Source organism: Brassica napus, chromosome C1 (genome assembly GCF_020379485.1).
Source record: "Brassica napus cultivar Da-Ae chromosome C1, Da-Ae, whole genome shotgun sequence".
Lineage (NCBI taxonomy): Eukaryota > Viridiplantae > Streptophyta > Magnoliopsida > Brassicales > Brassicaceae > Brassica > Brassica napus.
This window is the reverse complement of record NC_063444.1, coordinates 14,419,323-14,443,530: the sequence shown is the minus strand read 5'-3', so window position 1 is coordinate 14,443,530 and position 24,208 is coordinate 14,419,323. Positions and strand designations below refer to the sequence as shown.

Here is a 24,208-nt window from a genome sequence, read left to right as displayed (position 1 = left end):
TCGTTGAATCCGTAAGTTCTTTTTTTTTAAAGTTCAATTCATTTATTTCTTGGTTTAAATTTGTAAATTTGGCTATTTTCTATTCAGTCGGTTCCAAAGAAGAAGGGACGTTTGGTCGGTTTGGGTCGTTGCACCCGGTCGGTTCCTCCTTCTTCTGCACCACCGCCCTTTGTTGATCCAGAAGTACTTACGGCTCATTTGAAGGACAAGGATGATCGCATATCTTTGTTGGAGACCCAGATGGCGGCTCAACAGGCGCGCTATGAGGCACAGAGGAGGCTGAACCAGCAAATGATGCAGATGATGCAGAGGATGTACCCGAACGAGGTGTTCCCAGACGTGCCAAACCCGTAGTTTTTTTTTTTTTCCAAAAACTCGGAATGTTTTATTTTTATTTGTGAAACTTTGAATATTAATTAATATGATTTCAATTTTAATTTTAATTTTATATTTTCGAATTTAAATTTCAAAAATTTTATTTTTTTAAAAAAATTAATATTTTTTACATTCCGAGGAAATTAATTATATTTTTTACTCGATCGATCGATGCGTTTTTGGACATAAATCCATCGATCGATCTGTTTATAAAAAAACGTTCGGAATATACCGAGGGACATCTTCCTCGGAATATACCGAGGGACACCTTTCCGATGGATTCCTTGGTATATTCCGATCGATCGATGGATATATGTCCAAAAACGCATCGATCGATGAACTTCCGAGGAAATATCCCGACGAAGTTCTCCCTCGGTATATTCCGAGGAGATTTCCGACAAACTAGTGATCCTCGGAATTTCCTCGGAAATTTGTTTCCTCGGAATTCCGTCGGAAAATTCCGAAGGATTTCCGAGGAAAGAAGAAATTCCGAGGAATTATTTCCGAGGACTTGTTTCGTCGGTATGTCGTCGGAATAATGTTATTCCGACGAAATTCTGACGATTTTTTCCCTCAGTATCCTTGCTGTTTTCTTGTAGTGCATTGGAGGCAAAATTTGATTTCTTTTTCTGTCTCTGGATAATTTAATACACACAAGTTGAAGCTGAGGCATCATCACTCATGCTAGCTCTTAAATCTTAATAATATCAATAGACAACATGTTTGCTCTTCGTTTGACAGTTTCATTGGTGTGTGTATCATCGTTACCGTTTGGTAAGATGTCTCATTCCTGATTTAATGCACTGATGCGTCCACACTTACAACTTACAAGCGAAGTAAAAAGCCATTAGGCACGCGTTTCCTTTGTAGATTCCTCTTTATAGAAAGGAAGATGATTCCATGAATGGCACTACCATTTTTCATGCTCACAATAGAGATAATAGAAACAAGATATAGTTAGTACAACAGCAAAGCTTGGCACTCTTAAACTGTGTGTTGGACTGTTTGGTAAGATATCTCATCCCTGATGGTACACTGATACGTCAACACTTACCAGTCTTGACAGAGAAGAGTAAAATCTGATTGTGACGACGACTGTTCGGTGTACCTTCTCCTATAAATTCAAACCTGCATTGTAGTGGAAGATTCAGAAACTAAGGCTTAAGCACTCTGGTACTTTCTCTCTCAATCCTTCTTCGTTTTTAGTCTTCTTCTCTCTATAATGCTTCTTTTCTGTATGAGAGTGTTTGACCCATCGTAACCTCTATGTTATAGTCTACGATAGAAAATGTTGAATGATTGGTATGTTCTAGTGGTTTTAGAAGAAACACGTTACAGATAGGGAAATGCTCATATGTTAGTCATATCGAACATGTGTTTAGAGATATTTCCATGAAAATATATAAAATATTGTTCTCTGCTTAATGTCTTAAATTATGGCATGGTTTAGTTATCTATATCACTGTTCCATGGCCAGGTACTTGTGTGTGTTTGGGAAAAAGAGACTGCGATTACAATGGCTAACGATGAAGCTAATGCATCAGATTTTTCCAAGGGATTGCTCCAGAGTAAAGAGCTCTACAAGGTGTGCCCCCTTCAAATTCATCATCACCACCTTTTCTCTCGTTTGGGTTTCCATTTTTTTAATAACTTTTGAAAATGTTTGCATGCAGTAAGTGTGTACCCACGCGAACAAGAGGCTCTCAAGGAGCTTAGGATCCTTACCCATAACCACGCTCTGGCTATCATGGCTGCTGCACCGGACGCTGGCCAGTTAATAGAGATGCTTCTTAAACTGGTAAATGCAAGGAAGACGATCGAAGTTGGGATTTTCACTGGATACTCTCTTCTCTCACTGCTCTTACATTACCAGAAGATGGCAAGGTGTGTTGGACATGACCAAGAAAAATACACAAGTTTTTTCACTCTGCTACTGATTTAGTCACTCACAAGATTTTTCAGGTTATAGCCATTAATGTGAACAGAAGCTCGTATGAACTAGGGTTGCCGGTTATCAAGAGGCTGGTGTTGTACACAAGATTGATTTCAGAAAGTCTGAACCTCTTCCAGTCCTCGACGAGCTTTTAAACCATGTATAGTATCTATCTTCTTTCCTTTGTGTACCTTTCTTGTTACTCACGTTTGGTTTAGTATCTTGACTATGGTCTTTGTGTGTTTGATGTTTGTGATGGCAGAAAGAGAACGAGGGTGGATTTGATTTCGCATTTGTGGATGATGCAGACAAGGGGAGTTACTGGAACTACCATGAAAGGCTTATGAGATTGATCAAGGTTGGTGGGATTATAGTGTATGACAAAACTCTTTGGGGAGGATCAGTTGCTGAGCCGGACTCGTCCAAGCCCGAGGGGAAGAGAGAAGGCAAGAAAACAGCCCATGAGCTGAACAAGAAACTCTCGGCTGATAAGCGTGTGCAGATCTCGCAAATTGCTCTTGGTCATGGGATCACTATTTGCAGGAGACTATATTAAATAATGTTTCGCCCCAAAAAGTGTTTGTTGTTCGTTACTAATGTTTTATGCTATATTGAAGTGTTTGTCAAAAAAAAAAAAAAAAAAAAAAAAAAAAAAAAGACTAATGTATTCAATAAAAAATCTAAACTAGACTTGGCTCTATATTCTATCTGGTTGTGGTCCTCGAACAGTAATGCGGGCACCCAAAGCGAGAATCATACCACTAGACCAAACGCCTGGCGTTTGATCAATTAGTTGTTTTGTTAATTATATTGATCTAGTTATCATCTAGTGTGCCTCTATCGAACGTGATTGTGGAAAAAATCAGTTCAGAAATTCTTAATTGGGCTATAAAAGTGAGAGATTAAAAAGCCCATTAAATCGACTAGGGTAACTTACTGAGCGCCGCATATAAGCCAACGACTCCTCCGTCCCCACCGTCTCTCTCTAAGCGAAGGTATGTTTCTCTCACTGTCTTAACTTTATTTCGCTTATCTTCGTTTTATATTCAGGCCAGTTGATTCTTATACATATTCCTTCATTTGGTTGACAATCAAATGATGTGTAGTGAACAAACAGTGAGCTGATTGGGCTATATAGATAAACCTATCTGAGTTTAACTGGTTTGAGTTTCGGATATACGCAGGAACAGAGAGAAAAATATATTAAAATGTCAGAGAAGAAGGGAAGAAAAGAGGAGGTGGTGACCAGAGAGTACACCATCAACCTTCACCGTCGCCTTCATAGCTGGTAAGTGTTCCGACATAAATTAACCTTCTATGCATCGGTTTGTTCTGTTGGTTCAAAGTCTAAGCTGTTTGATGGTTTCATCAGCACGTTAGCATTTTGGTGGAATCTCAATATTAAGCTTATTGCCAATGTGTTAATTCGAGTTGTGCACTCAACTTTAAAGGGAATTTAGCTTTGAATGAGTTGTATCTTTGTGGTTTGTTGTGTCTCTTAAACAGTACCTTCAAGAAGAAGGCTCCAAAGGCAATCAAGGAGATAAGGAAGTTTGCAGAGAAGGCAATGGGGACAAAGGATGTGAGAGTGGATGTGAAGCTGAACAAGCAGATTTGGAGCAGAGGTATCAGAGGTCCTCCTAGAAGGATCAGAGTCCGAGTTGCTCGTAAGAGAAATGATGACGAAGATGCCAAGGAAGAGTTCTTCTCCCTTGTTACTGTCGCTGTAATCCCTGCAGAAGGTCTCTCCGGTCTTGGCACTAAAGTCATCGATGAAGAGGATTGAACAATCTTGTAACCTCCTCCTCATCAGATTTTTTCAAGTTTTGTTTCTTTTTCAACTTTGTAGCGACTTTGGAAGCACTGATGCAGTTATTGGAAAGAACATTTATCTTATACTTGAATTCTTCATCCATGAAAATACTTAAAACAAATTTACAACACCTCATAATTGATTTGTACTCTCTCTGTCGTTTTAGAAAAAAAATTTTCGTTATAAAATAAGTGTTGTTTTCGATTTTCAATGCAAAATTTATTAATTTTATGTAAAATTTATTTTTTTATTAGTTGAAATATGGTTAGTTGTATAGGTAATAGTGTTTTTTATAGGAAATATACAAAATTAATTGTTTTCTTAATCCGTGTGTCGAAACGTAAAACGACACTTATAATGAAACAAGGATTATTTGTTTAGACCATCTGTATCGATTTATGATTGATAATGCACCAATGTCAATTAAATTGTTTGAGTCGTTCGAGAAATCATTACACATACCAATGAAGATCTGACCTGCATGACTTGGAATCTACCGTTTTTATCTCTACCTTGCTTTATATGCATACATACATATAGTTCCTTAGTTTTTTCACTTGTTCGGATGATTCCTCCACTAGATGGTCCACGTATAGACAAGTTCCCGCTCCGCTTCAAATTCAAATTAGAGTAAGTTGATAGTTTGATACAAACATTAGGCTCATGATAATTATACAATATACACGGGATAGATGCACAAACCGAAGGGGGCCAAATGGAAGCCAGATAGCATCCCACCCGGAACTTGGGAAGCCTAGAACAGATTCTTAGCACATGTCTACAGAGAGAGAGTGAATAAAACGAATTGACATGAACGACTAACACGAGGATAATGGTACCTAAAAATTGCATAATAATATCTATAAACCGGCATCTGTTGAGCTATATAAAACCTGAGACTAATTGCACTCGACTTGTCTTAAATCTAATAGTAGTTTAATTATGAATATCTGTCAAACGTAATAATGGTATCTGAAACGTATACTCTCTCTAGTGTACCTGAGCAAGTAGTAAAGCCAAAAGATGGTCAATGCAGATCCAGGAACACAAGAGTACCAGAACCACAACCGTCTATCATCATTCTTCTTATCTAGTAACCCGACAACTGAGAGGCAGCAAGCCATGATAGCAATCCACTCTTCGAGGAACCGTCGGAACAGGAAATTAGAAGAGCTCTCTTCGACATCAACCCAAATAAAGCACCTGGTACAGATGGCATGACTAGTAAATTATTTCAGAAATTCTGGCGGGAGATGCGGCAAGATATTATTAGACTTGTCCGAGATTTCTTTGCGACAGGTAGCTTCGACCCATTATTGAACCAGACGAATATCTGTCTCATCCCGAAAAAGAAAAAACCTCGGGACATGACCAAATTCAGACCTATTAGTCTTTGTAATGTTAGTTACAAGATTATATCTAAGCTTCTATGCAAGAGACTCAAGTGAGTTATACCGCGCTTGATCCCGGAGACACAATCTGTCTTTGTGGCAAAACGTTTGATAACTGACAACATTCTGATAGCACAAGAAAACTTCCACGCCCTGCGGACGAACCAAAGATGTAGGGAAGACTTCATGGCTATTAAAACAGATATGAGCAAAGCTTATGATATAGTGGAGTGGAGCTTCTTAGCGGCTTTGATGCTAAAGATGGGCTTTGATGAAAAACTGGTTGACCTCATTATGTGTTATGTCACGTCGGTCACATATCAAGTCTTAGTCAATGGGCAACCAAGAGGGCGAATTCTACCTAGGAGAGGGTTAAGACAAGGAGACCCCCTTTCCCCATTTTTGTTTATCATGTGTACGGAGGCATTGATCTCACTTCTAAATGGAGCGGAAGTGGAGAAGAAGATTATGGGTCTCCGTGTTGCTAGGGCAAGCCCAAGGATCTCTCATCTTCTTTTTGCCGATGACAGTCTTTTCTTTTGTAAGGCGGAATTAAGCCAATGCAAGGAGATCATAGACATTTTAGACATATATGGAAAGGCATCAGGACAACGACTAAATGCATCCAAATCATCGATGTTTTTTGGAAACCGAGTGGAGTATTCTCGGAAGCAAGATATAAAAGATGTCTTAGGTTTCTCTTCAGAAGGCGGCATGGGGATGTAACTTGGATTACCAGAACAAATCGGTGGCTCGAAGATGAAAGTGTTCTCCTTTGTACAAGATCGGTTCAATGGGAGAGTCAACACTTCAAGACTTCTTTCTAAAGGAGGAAAAGAAGTTCAAGTCAAATCTGTGGCTCACGCAGTTCCGACATTTGTAATGTCGTGTTACTTGCTTCCACAGGGCATTACCGATAAATTAAGGAGTACAACGTCTAACTTTTGGTGGAGCTCAAAACAAAACAGCAGATGTTTACATTGGATAGCATGGGACGAGATCTGTACTCCCAAAGATTCGGGGGGATTAGGCTTTCGCGATCTTCATGATTTCAATATAGCGCTTCTTGCAAAACAATTGTGGAGACTAATTCATTATCCGAACTCCTTACTAGCACGTGTTTTAAAAGGGAGATACTATAATCACACCTCTCCATTAGAAGATCGGCGTACATACTCACCATCATATGGATGGCGTAGTATTATGGCAGCAAAACCTCTACTCATATTGGGTCTACGGAAAACAATTGGTACGGTTCGAGATAAGAGGGTTTGGAGTGAGTCTTGGGTTCCAGATGGAGTGGCCCGACCACCTAGACCTGCTGACCACATTGTATACAGACTACCCCAACTTCTTGTTCAGTCCTTTATTAGGAATGATATCGAGGAGTGGGATACACAACTTTTACGGGATTTCTTTCACCCAGATGATATCCCTTTGATACTTGGGCACCCTCTCGCTCTCGTTCTCCGGATAGATATGTTTGGAACCACACAAAATCAGGAGTTTATTCTGTTAAAACCGGCTATGACCTACTTCGATCAACCAAGTTGAGTCTTTCACAAGAAGGGGTTATAGAACCAAGTATCACAGGCCTACAGAGCATGTGTGGAGGATAAAGGCCCCGAGCAAGATGAAGAATTTTTTGTGGCAGGCTATCTCGGGCTGTGTGGCAACGACAGAGAGGCTCATGTATAGACACATGGGCACCGATAGGAGTTGTCCTAGATGTGCTGGCCCAGTGGAGTCGATTAATCATCTTCTTTTTGAATGCCTCCCAGCCCTTCAGGTTTGGGCTTTATCGGACTATCTGTCCCTTCTGGGTTACTTCCCGAGTACATCTATTTATCAAAACACGAACTTTCTGTTTTGGAAGAGAACAGAGGTGGCCCATTTGAGACCACAATTCGATACCTTCCCATGGATTTGTTGGTACATTTGGAAGGCGAGGAACGACAAACTCTTTAATGGGAAAGACGTATCCCCAATCGACACTCTTCAACACGCCTCTCTTGAAGCAGAATGTTGGAGAAAAGCTAACGAGAAGGAGGAAGCAAAGGAGGATCAATACGATCCCCCCACTACAGAGATTGAGACAGTGCCCCCTTGGATGCCCTGAATCCCTACCTGTCAAATTGATGCATCATGGATCAATAATGGCAGCGTCAGTGGCTTAGGGCAGAGTCTTAAGGATCAAATGAGCTCAGAATACTTCGGATTAAGAGCGTGTCACAGGAGCCTTTCAGCTTTGCATGCTGAGATGGAAGGTTTACTTTGGGCAGCCTCTTGTATGAGAGACAGAAGGATAACCTCGGTACGGTTTGAGACGGATTGCTCGGACTTAGTGGAAATGACTACAAACCCGATGGATTGGCCAGCGTTCGCGACAGAGATCGAGGCTTTACAGAGATTACAAGAGGACTTCGAGGATGTGAGGATATCTCATATTTCTCGGAGCCGGAACGGCCGGGCAGACGCTTTAGCAAACGATGCAAGGACCAGACACTATCTTTTTTCCCATATAGACCAGACACAGACAGATAGAGATGCTCTTAGGAGAATCGGCTCATCTGTTCTCCACTTGATCTAGCTTAGATGGGTAGACGACAAAAAAATAAATAAATTATTTTTATGTATAATATTAAAAAATTTATATAAAATTTACATATATTATTATAAAAATAAAAATATATTAAATAAAATTACTTTTTATATATAGATATTACTATTTTTGAAATAGTTATTAATAAAACTTACGGATCTGGATATCCGGACTAAAAAAATCAAGATATCCGCACTACAAGAGAACATATTTTTTACTAGGGCAGTATTCGTTGTAAATTCGTCGTAAACCGGGTGTTACGCAAATTAACGTCGAAAGACGTTTCGTTGTTAAACGTCCGTCGTAACGGAGGTTTCGTCGTAAACGACTCGTTACGTTTACGACGAAATATATTCCTCGTAAAGCGCAGGGAAAGGATTCGTCGTAAAAACCACGTAAATATTCGTCGTAAAGCCCACGTAATTATTTCGATGTAAAGCACACGTAAATACTTTCGTTGTAAATCACTCGTAAACATTTCGATGTAAAACCCTCGTAAATATTTCGATGTTAATCACTCGTAAACATTCGATGTAAACTCCATGTAATGTTTACGAGGAGTTTACATCGTTTCTTATTATATTATTATTAATTAGTATATAATAGATTTTAATTTATATTTAATATTCAGAATTTAAAATAATTTAAATTTTAAAACGAAATATGAAATTGGAAAACATATTTTAAAAAGTCATACAATAATATTTAAATTCATAATACAAACAGAAAAATAAAAAAAACTACATATTCTCGGAGTAGTTGGTGGGGTTGCTCGGCTGTTGACGGGTTGGATCGGACTCTTGGGGATCTCGTGGTGGCATTCCAAGAGCGGCTCGTCTCTCACTCAACATTCTCTGCATAACCGGGTTTCCCACGGCCATCACGTCTAGCAAATCTCAAGAGAGTCTAAACGAACCTGCTGGCTATCCATTCGAGCCTTCATCTGAGCAGTCTCTTCATCCCGTCTCGAAGTGTATGACGAAGTTGCCCTTGCAACTTCGTTAACAGAGCCTATACCGACTATCCGTCCCTTCTTTTTAGGAGCCACCTATAAAATCAAAACATATATTAATATAGTTAATTATGTTAAAATATTTAAAATAATGTAAACAAAAATTTTAAGTTACCTCTTCGAAGATTCTGTCGACCTCTTCGGTGGACAATGTGACTGGTAATCCATCGGGAGACTCCTGGGTTAGTTGCGTCTCCCGTTCTTCAATCCGACCAGCCACTGTTCGGAAGAGTTTCTCAGATGCAGGATCCACAAAAACTCCGTCGGATGTGGCGTGAGTCATCTTGAATAGGTCAGACAGAGAAGGTAAGACTCCCGTCTTCTCGAACTACAAAAAAAATTAAATTAAATATTATAAATTATATTAATTGAATATTTTAAAATATATATTTAAAACAAAACTTACAGCTTCTAGACGGACTCCTGCATGAGGTTTTTGTCCGGTTCTGTGAAGCATGGGCAAATGACCATCTTTATCCTTCGTCCTTCGAGAAGCCGAGCACGAATTGGCCTTTTTGATCGAAGAGGGGTGCTCCCAATAGGCGATGAGGCCATCCCACACATCCGTCGTGAGCTCAGTGGGCTTTCCCTCATACCCGTAGATCTCCCACTTGTCCTTCCAATCAGAGACTGTGTTGCAGAGGCGTATCTTTGCCTTTGCAACGAATTCCGCCTTCACCCTCTCGGTGATTCCCAAAGACCAATGCTACTTTTGCTGAAACATAAAATTTTTGAAAAAAATTACAATTAATAATAAATATTAAAAATATATATATATATTTAAAAGTGAAAATTTAATTAAATTTAAAAATCTTACCGCAAAACATTTAAACCACGTGATCTTAACGTGATTTGGTGTCTTGCTCCAGTTCGGGTATGCCCCGTCGTAGTAACCCTTAATCGTCGCCGAAACGCTCCGGCTAACACGGTTGTTAGCCCCAAACCTGAAAAAAACAATTTAACCGTTAGAAAATAAAAATTAATTAAATTTTAAAGTAATAAAAATTAATAACTTACCAATAAGTTCCTCGGGGTCTATCGGGGTCTAGAACATCCAAACCCTCCCGTCCATGCTGGGCAAGCAAATCCTCCACCGTATATCTCGCGAAGGGTGCATATGAAGGCACACGCAAATCCGGATGAACTGCACCTTCTGGGACAGGCTCAGGTGCAGCCCTGGAGGAGGAGGTGGAGGCATCTGCGGTGGAAAAGGAGGACTCGAAAAAACTCTCTGAGAAGTCTGAGAGTCTGGAACTGCATCGGAAGACGATGGACCGGAAGAAGATGTACCGGAACCATCGCCAAACAACTGGGCATAAGTAGGTGCTGCTGGTTTCCTTCTAGGAGCCATCTAAAAAAAATTAAATAAATTTAATCAATTATGACGACATAATTAAAAAATTATTCTGTTACCTAACTAATCACCTAAACTATAGTATTCCGTCATCTAACTAATCACCTAAACTAATTATCTAAATAATCACCTAAACTAATTACCTAACTAATTAATAACCTAAACTAACTTAAAAAAAAAAAGGAGGAAAGAGAATGTACCTTAGAGGGAGAGGAGAGGAGTTTGGGAGGAATGGACGAGGCAGCCTCGTCTCGGCGTCCCAATATATAGAAAAGGTTTCGTCGTAAACGCGACGTAATATTACGACGAAGTTACCAGGCCCGCGTTTTTTCATTTACGACGAAGTTACCAGGCCCGCGTTTTTCGATTTACGACGAAATTACGTCGAAACATCGGTTTACGACGAATTTACCAGGCCCACGTTTACGACGAAGTTACCAGGCCCGCGTTTTTCCATTTACGACGAAATTACGTGGAATAGATAACCATTTACGACGATTTTACAACGCTTAACCCTAAACACCGAGAATGAAATCCCTAAACCCCAAAGTCACATATCATCTAACATCATATCTCTCCTCTACTACTTTGTGCTCTTTCTCCAACTTAAACTCTAAAACCCTAAAACTCCAAATAATTTTTTTAAAATTAACACAAATACATATTATATAAAACAACATTTGTTACACATACATTAGGATGGTAAAAAAACAATATTTCTTTAAACATACGTTACAATAGAGAAATACAACATCAGAGACATATATTACATCACTCTAAATCGTTTTCGTTCTCATCAATATTACATCACTCTAAATCGTTTTCGTTCTCATCACTATCATTACAATCATCATCGTCGCTTCTCTCGAACTCGTCTTCACGTGCTTCATCTGTCGCATCTTCGGGAATATCTTCATATTGAAAGTTTTGCGGGTCGATCAAAAGGATTTCATCAGTTGGTTGTTCTGGTACCTCAACTTCATTGATAGCGTCTTCTTCTTGCAAGGGCGGTTCTTCTCCAGCGACAATGCGTCCACGAGGTGTAATTTTGATAGCAGCTAACCAGTTTATCCCGGAAGTTCGAAGCCGAGGATAAGGAAGGAAGCTAACTTGCTCGGCTTGTGAAGCTAAAATGAAAGGCTCAAATTTGTTGTATCTTCTCCCAAAATTGACATCCACAACACCAAATTTGTTATACCGAATCCCTCGGTTCACAACAGGATCGAACCATTCACATTTGAAGAGGACGCATTTTAGCTTCAATAACCCCGGAAATTCCACTTCAATAATCTCCTGCAAGATCCCGTAAAAGTCTGTTTCACCTTTCACACATATTCCGTAGTTACTCGTTGCCCGATGTCTCCCATACTCGTATGTGTGAAAGGTAAATCCTCGTGTGAAATACATAGGTGATGTGGTGACCTTTGCAACTGGACCTTGAACCAATTCGTGAAACCATACGGGATAATAAGGATCGTCATAATCAACCTGCAAAAAGCAGTTATTCTTAATTAATATTGAAGTATCAAAACACTTACTTAATTAATCAATGTATGAGATATATTACGTACCTGTGATTTTAACCACTTGACAAAGTGCTTATCTTTACGTGTGTCCACATCAGTTGCAGATATTCCTGGTATTGCTTCTTCAACTTGAGATACAAACATGCTGCAAATTAAACAAATAATCAATTCATACATAATTAACTGCAATTCATATAATTAACATTCAACAAAATATTTACCTTTCAAAGTAACGGGTCACTGCATCGTCGCAGTTGAGCAGAATATAAGTGTGGGCACTATGTTTATCCTCTTCACATGACCACCATACTTCTTTCGTTTTACCACCAAACCGTGCAATTTCGCAGAAAATGTCAGGAACACCATCAATTGGATATGATGTCGGTACTCCACCATCATCATATCTTCTAGGAACTCTTTTCCTCGTACGAACAGTTGGAGCAAAGTAGTATGATGTGAAGTTAGATGTTTCGGCTGTCAAACTTCCCGCAACTATTGAACCTTCCACCTTTGCAAGATTTCTTGCTTTCCCCTTCAAATGTTTCATCTGTCGCTCATACGGATACATCCATCCGTTGTGAACAGGTCCACGAAGCAATGCTTCATACGGTAGGTGGACAACTAGATGCTCCATGACGTCAAAAAATGAAGGAGGAAATATCTTCTCCAGGTTGCACAATATGATCGGAATGTTATGATGAAGTTGTTCGATGACTTCTTCCTTGAACGTACGTGTGCTGAGATCTCTGAAAAAAGCGCCGATGGCTGTATATTGCAAAAGTAATCAAATTAATAACATTTCATAACATATGTATATATATTAACGTTTTATAATTACCTGCAAGTGCTTCATGGACATTTGCTGGAAGGAGCTCGGCAAAAGCAAATGGAAGTAGTCGTTGCATAAACACATGACAATCATGACTCTTCATTCCGGAGAACTTTTGACCTCGTTCAACACATCTTGACAGATTTGAAACATAACCATCAGGAAACTTAACTTCTGATGCAACCCAGTCAAACAAGGTTGTTTTGGCTTCTGATGACAACCGGAAGATGGGAACATGAACGTTTCCATTGCTCTTGATATGTAACTCACTTCTTGAGCAAATATCAGGTAAGTCCATCCTTGACTTTTTGTTATCTTTTGTCTTCCCAGGGACGTTAAGTAATGTATTCATGATGTTCTCAAAAAAGATGTTCTCAAAAACGTTCTTCTCAATATGCATGACATCCAGATTGTGGCGTAAGAGAAGATCCTTCCAATAGGGTAGCTCCCAAAACATACTCTTCTTATGCCAATTGTAAGACACACCCTACCCATCAGGCATATTTCCAGGAACATGCCAATTTCCTCCAACTTTAACTGTTTCCTGAGCTCCGTAATAATCAATGTCTGCTTCGATCTGCTGGCCGGTGAGATATGGAGGAGGACCGTCTCTGACAATTTTTTTGTGCCGAAACAATGTCTTATTTCTTCTGTACGGATGGGCAAGTGGAAGAAAGCGACGATGACAGTCAAACCAACAACTCTTCCTACCATTCTTCAGTTGAAAAGCATCCGTCGATCCAAGACAATATGGACAAGATAATCTTCCATGTGTTGTCCAGCCAGACAACATCCCATAAGCAGGGAAATCACTTATCGTCCACAGCAGAACTGCTCGCATCGTAAAATTGTTTTTCAAGGAACAATCGTACGTCCTCACCCCTTCTGACCACAATTGCTTTAGCTCTTCTATCAACGGTTGAAGAAAAACATCAAGAGACCGTTTTGGATGCTTCGGCCCAGGGATTAATATGGTCAAAAATAGAAATTCTTGTTCCATGCACATATCCGGCGGTAAATTGTACGGCGTAAGAATGACTGGCCACAAAGAATATTGTCTACCAGACATTCCAAATGGACTAAATCCATCGGTGCATAACCCAAGATAGACATTCCGAATATTTGTAGCAAAATCTGCGTGTACCTTGTTGAAATGTTTCCACGCTCTTGCGTCTGATGGATGTGCAACCTCACCATCTCTCTGGACATGTTCCGCATGCCACCTCATCAACGCAGCAGTCCTCTCAGATTGATATAATCTTTTCAATCTGTCTGTAATTGGTAGGTACCACATCCTTTGGTACGGTACCCTATTCCTCCCACGGCCTTGCGGTTTGAATCGTGGTTTTTTGCAGAATCGACACTCTTCTAACTTGTCATCTTCTTTCCAGTAGATCATGCAGTTGTCGATGCAAACATCAATCATCTCCGAAGGCAACCCAAGACTATAAACCAATTTCTGAATCTCATAATAAGATTCAGCAGACACGTTGTCTTCTGACAAATACTCTTTAAACAACTCCGCCCATGCATCCATGCAATTCTCAGGTAAATTATGATCCGTTTTAATATTCATCATCCTAGCTGCTAGAGACAATTTAGAGAGACCTTCTCTACAACCAGTGTAGATTGGTTGATTTGCAGCATCTAGCATTTCATAAAACCTTTTTGCATCCAAATTAGGTTCTTCTACATTTCCAGTTCCATCAGCTATTGTTGTAGTTGTTTCTAAAAATGCATCACTAATCATATCTTGAACCCTATCATGATCTACCATCTGCTCATGATCTTGATGATAATTATATTCATTATGCAAATGATTCGGTTCTTCACTATGATGACCATCCTCAAAATTATTATTACTACTACTAGCTTCATTTCCCCCATAACCCTCTCCATGTTGATACCAAATGTAGTATTGTGGTGTAAATCCTCTGTTTACTAAATGCTTCCATACAGTTTCACTACGTGCAAATTTTGAATTCTTGCATTTCCGACAGGGGCAGAACATCTTACCGCTTTCCTGTGTGATCGGTGTACAGCCCGCCTGGTGCATGAATGTCTCTAGCCCGCTCAGAAATGCGTTCGTCACCCTCCCGTCGGAATCTTTGTGCAAATACATCTAACTCCGTAACTCGTAAATATACCGCCACCGGCCATTTTTTTCTTAGATTTTTTTTTGAAATTTTTTTTTTTCTGATTTTTTTTCGGATTTTTTTTCTCCCGTTTGTGTGTTGTGAGGAAGAGAGTTGTGGGAAATGACATATATATAGAGAAATTTTCGAGTTGGGTAGTTGAAATATAACAACGATTTTACAAGGAATATTTTACATGGTTTTAACATATTATTTACAACGACTTTACGACGAAATTAGGTAAGTTAAAGCACATTGAATATATGTTTTCACCTAAATATAACGGTAACATGTTTCGTTGTAATGTCGATGTAATGATTACGACGTATTTCTCTTTCCACGTACATTCGTCGTAAACTTACATGGAGTTTACGACGAAATCTATTCGTCGTAAATTTACATGGCGTTTACGATGAAAGTTGGCTTTCTCGTAATTGCGTTGTAAACATCATGTAAATTTACGACGAAATATTTTCGTCGTAAATGTTCGTTGTTATGGGCATGTTTTCTTGTAGTGATCCGGATTTGACGGATCCAACATTTTACTATCCGGATCCGGATTTGGCCCCTCCGGATATCCGGATTTTCGGATCGGATCCGGATCGAATCCGTATCTCGGATAAAAGTTTTAGGCCTAGTGGAAAGTTTGGTTTACAGGAAGATAAATGAATAAAAAATGAATAATGATTTAGTCTTTTCTATATTTTGTAGGAAACTATTAAATATAAAAGTAGGTGCTCTTTAGAAAAAAATAAAAGCAGCACTTGGTGTACTAAAAGAATTAACTTATTGCAGTAAGAAGCTTACTCTATATAATACTGTTTTCTCTTGTTTTCATTCTATGGCTTCTTGGTGTTTCCAAGCTTTCTATCCGCAATGTCTTTTCGTGTTTTGTGTGTATATTCATATATCCTCAAGATATTACGCAGCTGCTAATCTTCAGTTTTTCTCAGATCCAGTTTCTTCATCGTGTAACTTCTGCTCTCAAAGCTTCGTTTTGATTCTCAGTCAAATCCGACCAACGACCCCTTCATGTCACTGAAAGAAACGAATTGGAGCAGCAGACACATCTTTTAATTTGTATACTCTGTTAAGGGGGAGATTGTCTTCCAATAGCTTTTGGAAAATGAAAATGAAAATGAAAAACGAATGACCTCAGACAAAATGGCAACGTAAGCAGTTAGAACATTGATTGATCCAAGCTGCAAAAAGAGGGGAATGTACCTTCAGATTGTCACCAAAGAGTTTCAGATCAGTTGTGGCTTTATTATCTCATTCTTAGCAGATTTGCCATGGAAAAAATCAGCACAGCTTTTCACTAACACCATGATCCTCTCTTTTGCTTCCTTCAAACATTTGATATCACCATCTGCACGTTCTATGAACCCAGCTAAAGCTATCTCAAAATCGCTCTCTTTGTCCATCCACTTCAGAAATTCCCTAGCGTTCGTAAGTGAGCCGCTTAGGTTGTCTTGAAGCCAATCCATCAGTGTCTATGATAGCTGCTCTCTTGACATCTTCAAGCTCTGTGGTTAGTCCTGAAACCACTTGAAGTCCCCTGCTTCGGTAACGTTCGACAGACTGTGGACTTATGTCTGTGTTGGAATCGTCTGTTTTAACGCTGGAGAAGCTTTTGCTTGATCTCTGGAGGCGGAGAGTACGAACTCCTTCAGAACGGATGATCTCACGGACAACAAAGTGTAAGAGTGTGGTTTTGCCATCAGTTCCTTTGACGTTAGAGAGTTTCAAGAACGTGTCTAGCTTGAAAGATTGTGCATCACCACGGGAAGTTCCGACATTCATTATGTTTCCTGTCTTGAGAACTGTTTCTAGTAGTTTAGGAACAGTATGCTGTTTTTTTAATTTCTTGCAAGCCACCTGAGACCAAAAGACACAAACACTAAGAGATTTGTATCAAAGAAGGTTCAAAGGTCAGAACATTGGACAAATCAGAACCGACACAAAAACTTAAGGTCAGCACCTTGGACAAGCTCAGAAGAGAGCAAAAACTCATCTGTTATTATATAGATTTGGTTTAGTCATATAAATCTCAAAGTCTCAAAAACGAAAACCCAGTTTTGTGGTGTATGAAACATATATATATAATTAAAGTAGTAATTGTGTATAGTTAGAGTAAATAATTGTTGGACCAAAAAAATAAAAAAATAGTTTAGATGGTCCAATAACTTTGCTTAAGTAGATTTTTTAGGACTACTTCTCTTTTAATAGTATAGATATATCAAATTAAATAGACAAATTATGTCTTGTTCTCGTTATTTCAAGTGTGGTTTGGATCGTTTGGTAAGATGTCTCATTCCTGATATGCTAATATACACTGATGCGTCAACACTAACCAACTTTACCACAGAAGAGTAAAAAGCCATTAGGCAGGCCTTTTCTTTAGAGATTCGTCTTTTATAAAAGGAACATAACCACATTGCATCTAGTCATCTCCTCTAATGGATCCATGACAAATCATTTCCATTGCACACAATAGAGCTAACCATAGTTTTTAGATTTTTATAAAATAATCTGGTTTTGACTAATTGTGCTATTTTAGGTTTGTAAATTTTTTAATCTTTTCAATTAAAAAATTGTTGGTATGAAACTGGTTAAATTTTTATCCTCACCTTTGTGGAAATGGCAGCTAAAAGTATCCGATAATAAATCTTCATATATTATATGCAATGTTCAAAATTTTTGTAGGTGTTATCCGTCCTCGAATGAGAAAATCAGGGGATTAATGGAGGATTATTTTTAGGCATTTTATGTTTTTTTGGTTTATATATATTAGACCGATAGAAGAACCTAAGAAATGTCACTTGGTTTAGTGGTAATAACATTGAATGCAGTAACCCGAGTTCGAGGAAAGGACAAAACATTTTTCTTGTTTTATTATTATTTTGCATATGTTATTAACTTATACTTATAACAATTGAGTGAGTACAGCGTAGCGAAGTTGTTTTTCCGCTAGACTAAAGCTTTACAGGTGTTTTACAGGTCGTAGGTTCGAAAATCAATTATCCGCGTTTTATTGTTGATATATACTCGATTTTCACATTAATGAATGCAAAATTACACTTATACCCTCATCGTCTTTTTTCCTTTGGACTTTAATTCAGTATGCCCTTATCACAAAAGTAAATCAATCTCAATATCCTTCACTTATTCTCAATGCCCCTTTTCTTTTTTGTCTTCCAAAACTACTTTTTCTTTTATCTTTTCTTTTATCCTTTTCTTTTACCTTTTTATTGTTGATATATACTCGATTTTCACATTAATGAATTATCCGCGTTTTATTGTTGATATATACTCGATTTTCACATTAATGAATGCAAAATTACACTTATACCCTCATCGTCTTTTTTCCTTTGGACTTTAATTCAGTATGCCCTTATCACAAAAGTAAATCAATCTCAATATCCTTCACTTATTCTCAATGCCCCTTTTCTTTTTTGTCTTCCAAAACTACTTTTTCTTTTATCTTTTCTTTTATCCTTTTCTTTTATCTTTTTATTGTTGATATATACTCGATTTTCACATTAATGAATTATCCGCGTTTTATTGTTGATATATACTCGATTTTCACATTAATGAATGCAAAATTACACTTATACCCTCATCGTCTTTTTTCCTTTGGACTTTAATTCAGTATGCCCTTATCACAAAAGTAAATCAATCTCAATATCCTTCACTTATTCTCAATGCCCCTTTTCTTTTTTGTCTTCCAAAACTACTTTTTCTTTTAACTTTTCTTTTATCCTTTTCTTTTACCTTTTTCATTTTTTTTCCTTGCGTCCGTTTTTGCGGTGGGTCCATTTCCTGTTTTATTTTATATTTCTTTTATATATATTAATTTTTTTTTTTGAAAGCGACAGTTGTATTATGATAAACAAAAAGCGATAGATCTTTTCTACGGGTCCTAGTTCCTTTTGTTTTTTCATTATTTAATCTTTTCAAACTTTTTTTATGCAGCATATCTATGAATTATATTACCTTTTATTTTAACAAAAACTATTCTCAAAAATAAATGAAACTAATTATAAACTGATATTTTAGTTACTAATTAATTTAAATAATGTAATTTAATAAACTGTTTATGGATTAATTTTTCGTCTTTTCCCAGATTCATTTTTTCAATATTGATGAATATGAAAACCAATTCAGATTTAAGATGTTATATTTCAATTTTTTATTTTTTTATGTTTATAATTAAATTAAAAATTTGTATAATGTAAAATGTAAAAAAATTATGGATTGTTTTTTGTCAACATAAAGTTCATAATATATTAAATTTTAATATTTTCATTATATTAAATTCATATGTAAATTATTATTTTTGGATATTACCAACAACTATTATTACTAAGTATGATAATATCCTAAATTGGAAATAAAATATAAATTTCATGGTTTAGTACACAATATATCCTCTAGATATTATTTGCAAAATAGTTTTAACACATGTTTTCGTTATAATCATTTTCACTAAATAAGTGTCACATGGCATACTAGATGACATGGCTTATAGTTAAATGTGGCACATGTGATTACATTTAATGTTGATTTATATTTTTGGTATTTTTTAAAAATATAGTTGTAAATTATTCATCATCATTAAAGTAAATCTACTCAAATATGATATTAAATAATAATATTTTACAAATTTTGAAATATTATGTATTTCTATTTTTATAACTATAGAATTTTATTACCATGTATATAACTATGTTTTATAGTAGTGTAGTATATTGGAAGAGAAAAAAAAGGCAGAGCAAAAAAGCCGGAGGCACGACGAAGAGGTATCGGACCGTGGTTTGAATTTGGAAGTAGTCCAGGTGTTTGAATGTGTAATTTTATAATGTTTTCATTGTGCGTGTTCGGACTATTAGGATTATTGGTTTTATTGTGTGTAATCGGACTACTAGATTTACTAGATTTATTGTGTATAATCAAACTATTACAATTAATGGGTTTATCGTGTGTAATTAGGATTACTGGATTTTATTATGTATAATTTGAAACTCCTATATATTACAAGTAGTACATATATTTATCATATATAACCAATATATTATTTATTAGTAGACTATGTATGTAGTAAATAAGACTATTAAAACTATTTAGATAATTGTTTTTCTAAAGTTTTAGGAATATTTATTATTTTTTGAAAATGCTTCCTTAACTTTCATGGTAGTTATGTGAATCGTAAAGATATAATATATAGAATTTATAAAAATATTTATTTCTGGTAAAATATTTATATAATATTCTTTCTTAATGACATTAATTGTATAAAAAATGAAAAATTTCCTAGATAACATTTTTTAAGTTTTTGTCATAAAAATAGCTCTCAATGAAGAAAATGACCAAAATAAGTTTTATTAAAGGGTAAAAATGTATTTTATCCTAGGGTTAACTAATATAGACTTAGAGTTTAGAGTTAAGTGATGGTTTTTTGGGGATATGGTTTCAAATTTAAAAAAAATAAAATATTAAAATTAAAATTTTCAAAATAAAAAGAGGTTATTTTGGTCATTTTCTTTTTTTAGGACTATTTTTATGACAAAAATTTAAAAGAGTTATTTGGGAGAATTGTCCTAAAAGAATTGTTTTACCACAAAATATTTCAAGTTGACATGGTTTTACAAAAAAACTTAAAATTGTCCAAAGTATTAATATGTGTAAGATAGTATTATTATTACCTTGAAGATTACCAATAATTACTAAGTATAATTAGAACGTCAAATATATGTATATAACGACTGCACGTTTTAATTTAAAAATTATTTATTATTATTATATCTCATCATGTTTTTTATATGTTATCCGTTTTTGTGTTTCTCTATCCAAATTAAATAAACTTAATTTTTATTTATAGATAATCAAAATATACATGTGCTAAATATATTTTTGTTGGATAATATATATATATATATATAGCACATGCACGTTTTAAATAGATTATTTTTTTATTATTACTTTATCTCATGGGGTTTTTGCAAAATTGCCTCAAAACATGAAGTCAACCACAAAACTAACCTATGTTTTTTTGGATTTTTTTTGTCTTATTCACCCCACAAGTTCACATTATTTATGAAAATGCCATTAGCTTTTTTTTTCTTTCCGAAATGACATTTTTACTCTCTCAACTTCATCATCTTCATGTATTTACAATATTGTCATTGCCATCAATACATCAACCACCATGAACAACCAATTTGAAGCTCTTAATACACCTCAAATCGATTTACACTTTTTCTTTCTCAATTTTTATCAACTAAAAAACAACATTTCTTTCACTTTCTCTCCATATTCATCCAAAAAAATCCCAAAATTGTGATTCTAAAATTTTTAGAGACAATTAGCTCAAAAACCACAAAAATATGCAAAATTAAGGAAATACCCAATACAGTATTTTTGGGAGTTTGACAAACTATTTATGGGCGTGTATTTTACCTTACTCCGTAGAAAAATCAATTTTTTTGTTTGAACAACCAAGAGAAAAAATACATTCTTAGACAGATAAATCGGAAATGATTTATGAGAGAATTTGAAACATGTGTGAAACAGACGAGATTTTGTTTGTACGGTGGTTGATAGATCATATATTAGGGTCTTCGGGGATCGGAGGAGGAAGAAAACAGAGAAAAAGTAGGGTTACAGTTTCAATTTCAATTTGGGAAAAAGGGGCTATAGGTAATTAATGAACACGTACGTATAAGGGAAGTCGACCACTTCTGAACCTACGTGTAAACATAACTACATCATTTTTTTTTTTGTAAAAGGGCTTTCAGCTACATCATGTTTTATCGTTTAGCTTTTCGATTTCTCACCGTTTCTCTCTCTCTGGATCTTTCACGGGAGAAGAAGAGATGAGAAGCTTCACTTTCGATTCAATCTTATGATTGAATCGATCCTTTTGGGTGTAAATATTTTCGATCTGCGGATCGATTTTGTGTTTTCGCAAGGCGAATTCTCTCTTCGCTAAGGCGATTTAGTTTCGCATAAGGCGATTTAGTTTTCGCATAAGGCGATTTTGATGTGTAGCAGTTTCATCCAAATCGAACTGTTTATCAATCTTATCTTTCTTCGATTTGGGTTGAAACATAAATAAATCTTTTAGATCGGTTCTTCTCCTCTGTTTTTACTTAATATACCGTCTGATTAAGAGGTTTGTTTTCTCTTATTAGTTAGATATGCTCAGGTTTTGAGTCGGAGATGGTGTCATGCTTTGTTTCGAGTTCGAGCAAAGTCTCCATGATGATCAAAACCTCAGATTTGGAACGTGCTCTGAAGATTCAAGGTTGAATCCAGATGAGTCAGAGCTACCATAAGGGCTAGCGTTCTGACAAGATTCTATCTTTGATTCTACTGAAGCTTTTCCCTGGATAAACTCTAGCAATTGGAGAAGACGACCTTGAGATCGACGGCGATTGGAGGTATGAAGAACGTGCAAGCAGCCTCAAACAAGTTTCGAGATGAAGATCGGCGAGTTTTCCGGCGAGGTTCCGGCACCGCCTTCTTTCACGGACTGGAAGAGATGAAGCCACGAGTTTGACCACATGTTCATCATGCAATTTATCATTATCTTTAAGATTTGGACTTCATTTGGGCTAAATTGTATTTTGAGACTGTTTGTAACAATGCCCTTTGAGCTTCGTTTAATGAAAACGAAAGTTGACAAAAAAAAAAAACTTTTCGATTCACATATAATATATATGTTAGCCGGCTAAATGCATTTAATAGATTTGCATGAAAATTTAATACATTTTTATCGATGGTAACTGATATGGTTAGAGCAAATTTTATCCAAGACAAAAATAATAATAACCGGATAAATTTTGTTTAGGCCATCTAATGTATGTAGCCGGCTAACATGTATATATTCTATAGCACAAATTTTTAATATATTTTTGTAACAAAATTAGTTATTTGCTTTTATTAATATAGGAATTTATAGCACACTACAAGAAAACATATTTTTTAATAGGGCAATATTCGTTGTAAATTCGTCGTAAACCGGGTGTTACGACGAATTAACGTCGAAAGACGTTTCGTTGTTAAACGTCCGTCGTAATGGAGGTTTCGTCGTAAACGACTCGTTACGTTTACGACGAAATATATTCTTCGTAAAGCGCAGGGAAAGGATTCGTCGTAAAAGCCACGTAAATATTCGTCGTAAAGCCCACGTAATTATTTCGATGTAAAGCACACGTAAATACTTTCGTTGTAAATCACTCGTAAACATTTCGATGTAAAACCCTCGTAAATATTTCGATGTTAATCACTCGTAAACATTCGATGTAAACTCCATGTAATGTTTACGAGGAGTTTACATAGTTTCTTATTATATTATTATTAATTAGTATATAATAGATTTTAATTTATATTTAATATTCAGAATTTAAAATAATTTAAATTTTAAAACGAAATATGAAATTGGAAAACATATTTTAAAAAGTCATACAATAATATTTAAATTCATAATACAAACAGAAAAATAAAAAAAACTACATATTCTCGAAGTAGTTGGTGGGGTTCCTCGGCTGTTGACGGGTTGGGTCGGACTCTTGGGGATCTCGTGGTGGCATTCCAAGAGCGGCTCGTCTCTCACTCAACATTCTCTGCATAACCGGGTTTCCCACGGCCATCACGTCTAGCAAATCCTCAAGAGAGTCTAAACGAACCTGCTGGCTATCCATTCGAGCCTTCATCTGAGCAGTCTCTTCATCCCGTCTTGAAGTGTATGACGAAGTTGCCCTTGCAACTTCGTTAACAGAGCCTATACCGACTATCCGTCCCTTCTTTTTAGGAGCCACCTATAAAATCAAAACATATATTAATATAGTTAATTATGTTAAAATATTTAAAATAATGTAAACAAAAATTTTAAGTTACCTCTTCGAAGATTCTGTCGACCTCTTCGGTGGACAATGTGACTGGTAATCCATCGGGAGACTCCTGGGTTAGTTGCGTCTCCCGTTCTTCAATCCGACCAGCCACTGTTCTGAAGAGTTTCTCAGATGCAGGATCCACAAAAACTCCGTCGGATGTGGCGTGAGTCATCTTGAATAGGTCAGACAGAGAAGGTAAGACTCTCGTCTTCTCGAACTACAAAAAAAAATTAAATTAAATATTATAAATTATATTAATTGATTATTTTAAAATATATATTTAAAACAAAATTTACAGCTTCTAGACGGACTCCTGCATGAGGTTTTTGTCCGGTTCTGTG

The 24,208-nt window shown here is 36.5% G+C and overlaps 1 protein-coding gene and 1 pseudogene across 1 annotated transcript; both read left to right on the top strand.

Annotated features, from left to right (window-relative positions):
• The first annotated feature begins 1,891 nt into the window (after positions 1 to 1,891).
• On the top strand, positions 1,892 to 2,901 carry LOC106399041 (annotated as a pseudogene).
• Positions 2,902 to 3,217: 316 nt separating this feature from the next.
• LOC106399352 (60S ribosomal protein L31-3) lies at positions 3,218 to 4,206 on the top strand. The gene is made up of 3 exons (XM_013839829.3): positions 3,218 to 3,303; positions 3,493 to 3,596; positions 3,815 to 4,206. Exons 2-3 carry the CDS (start codon positions 3,517 to 3,519, stop codon positions 4,092 to 4,094), a joined length of 360 nt encoding a protein of 119 aa, XP_013695283.1. The 5' UTR covers positions 3,218 to 3,303; positions 3,493 to 3,516; the 3' UTR covers positions 4,095 to 4,206.
• The last annotated feature ends 20,002 nt before the right edge of the window (positions 4,207 to 24,208 follow it).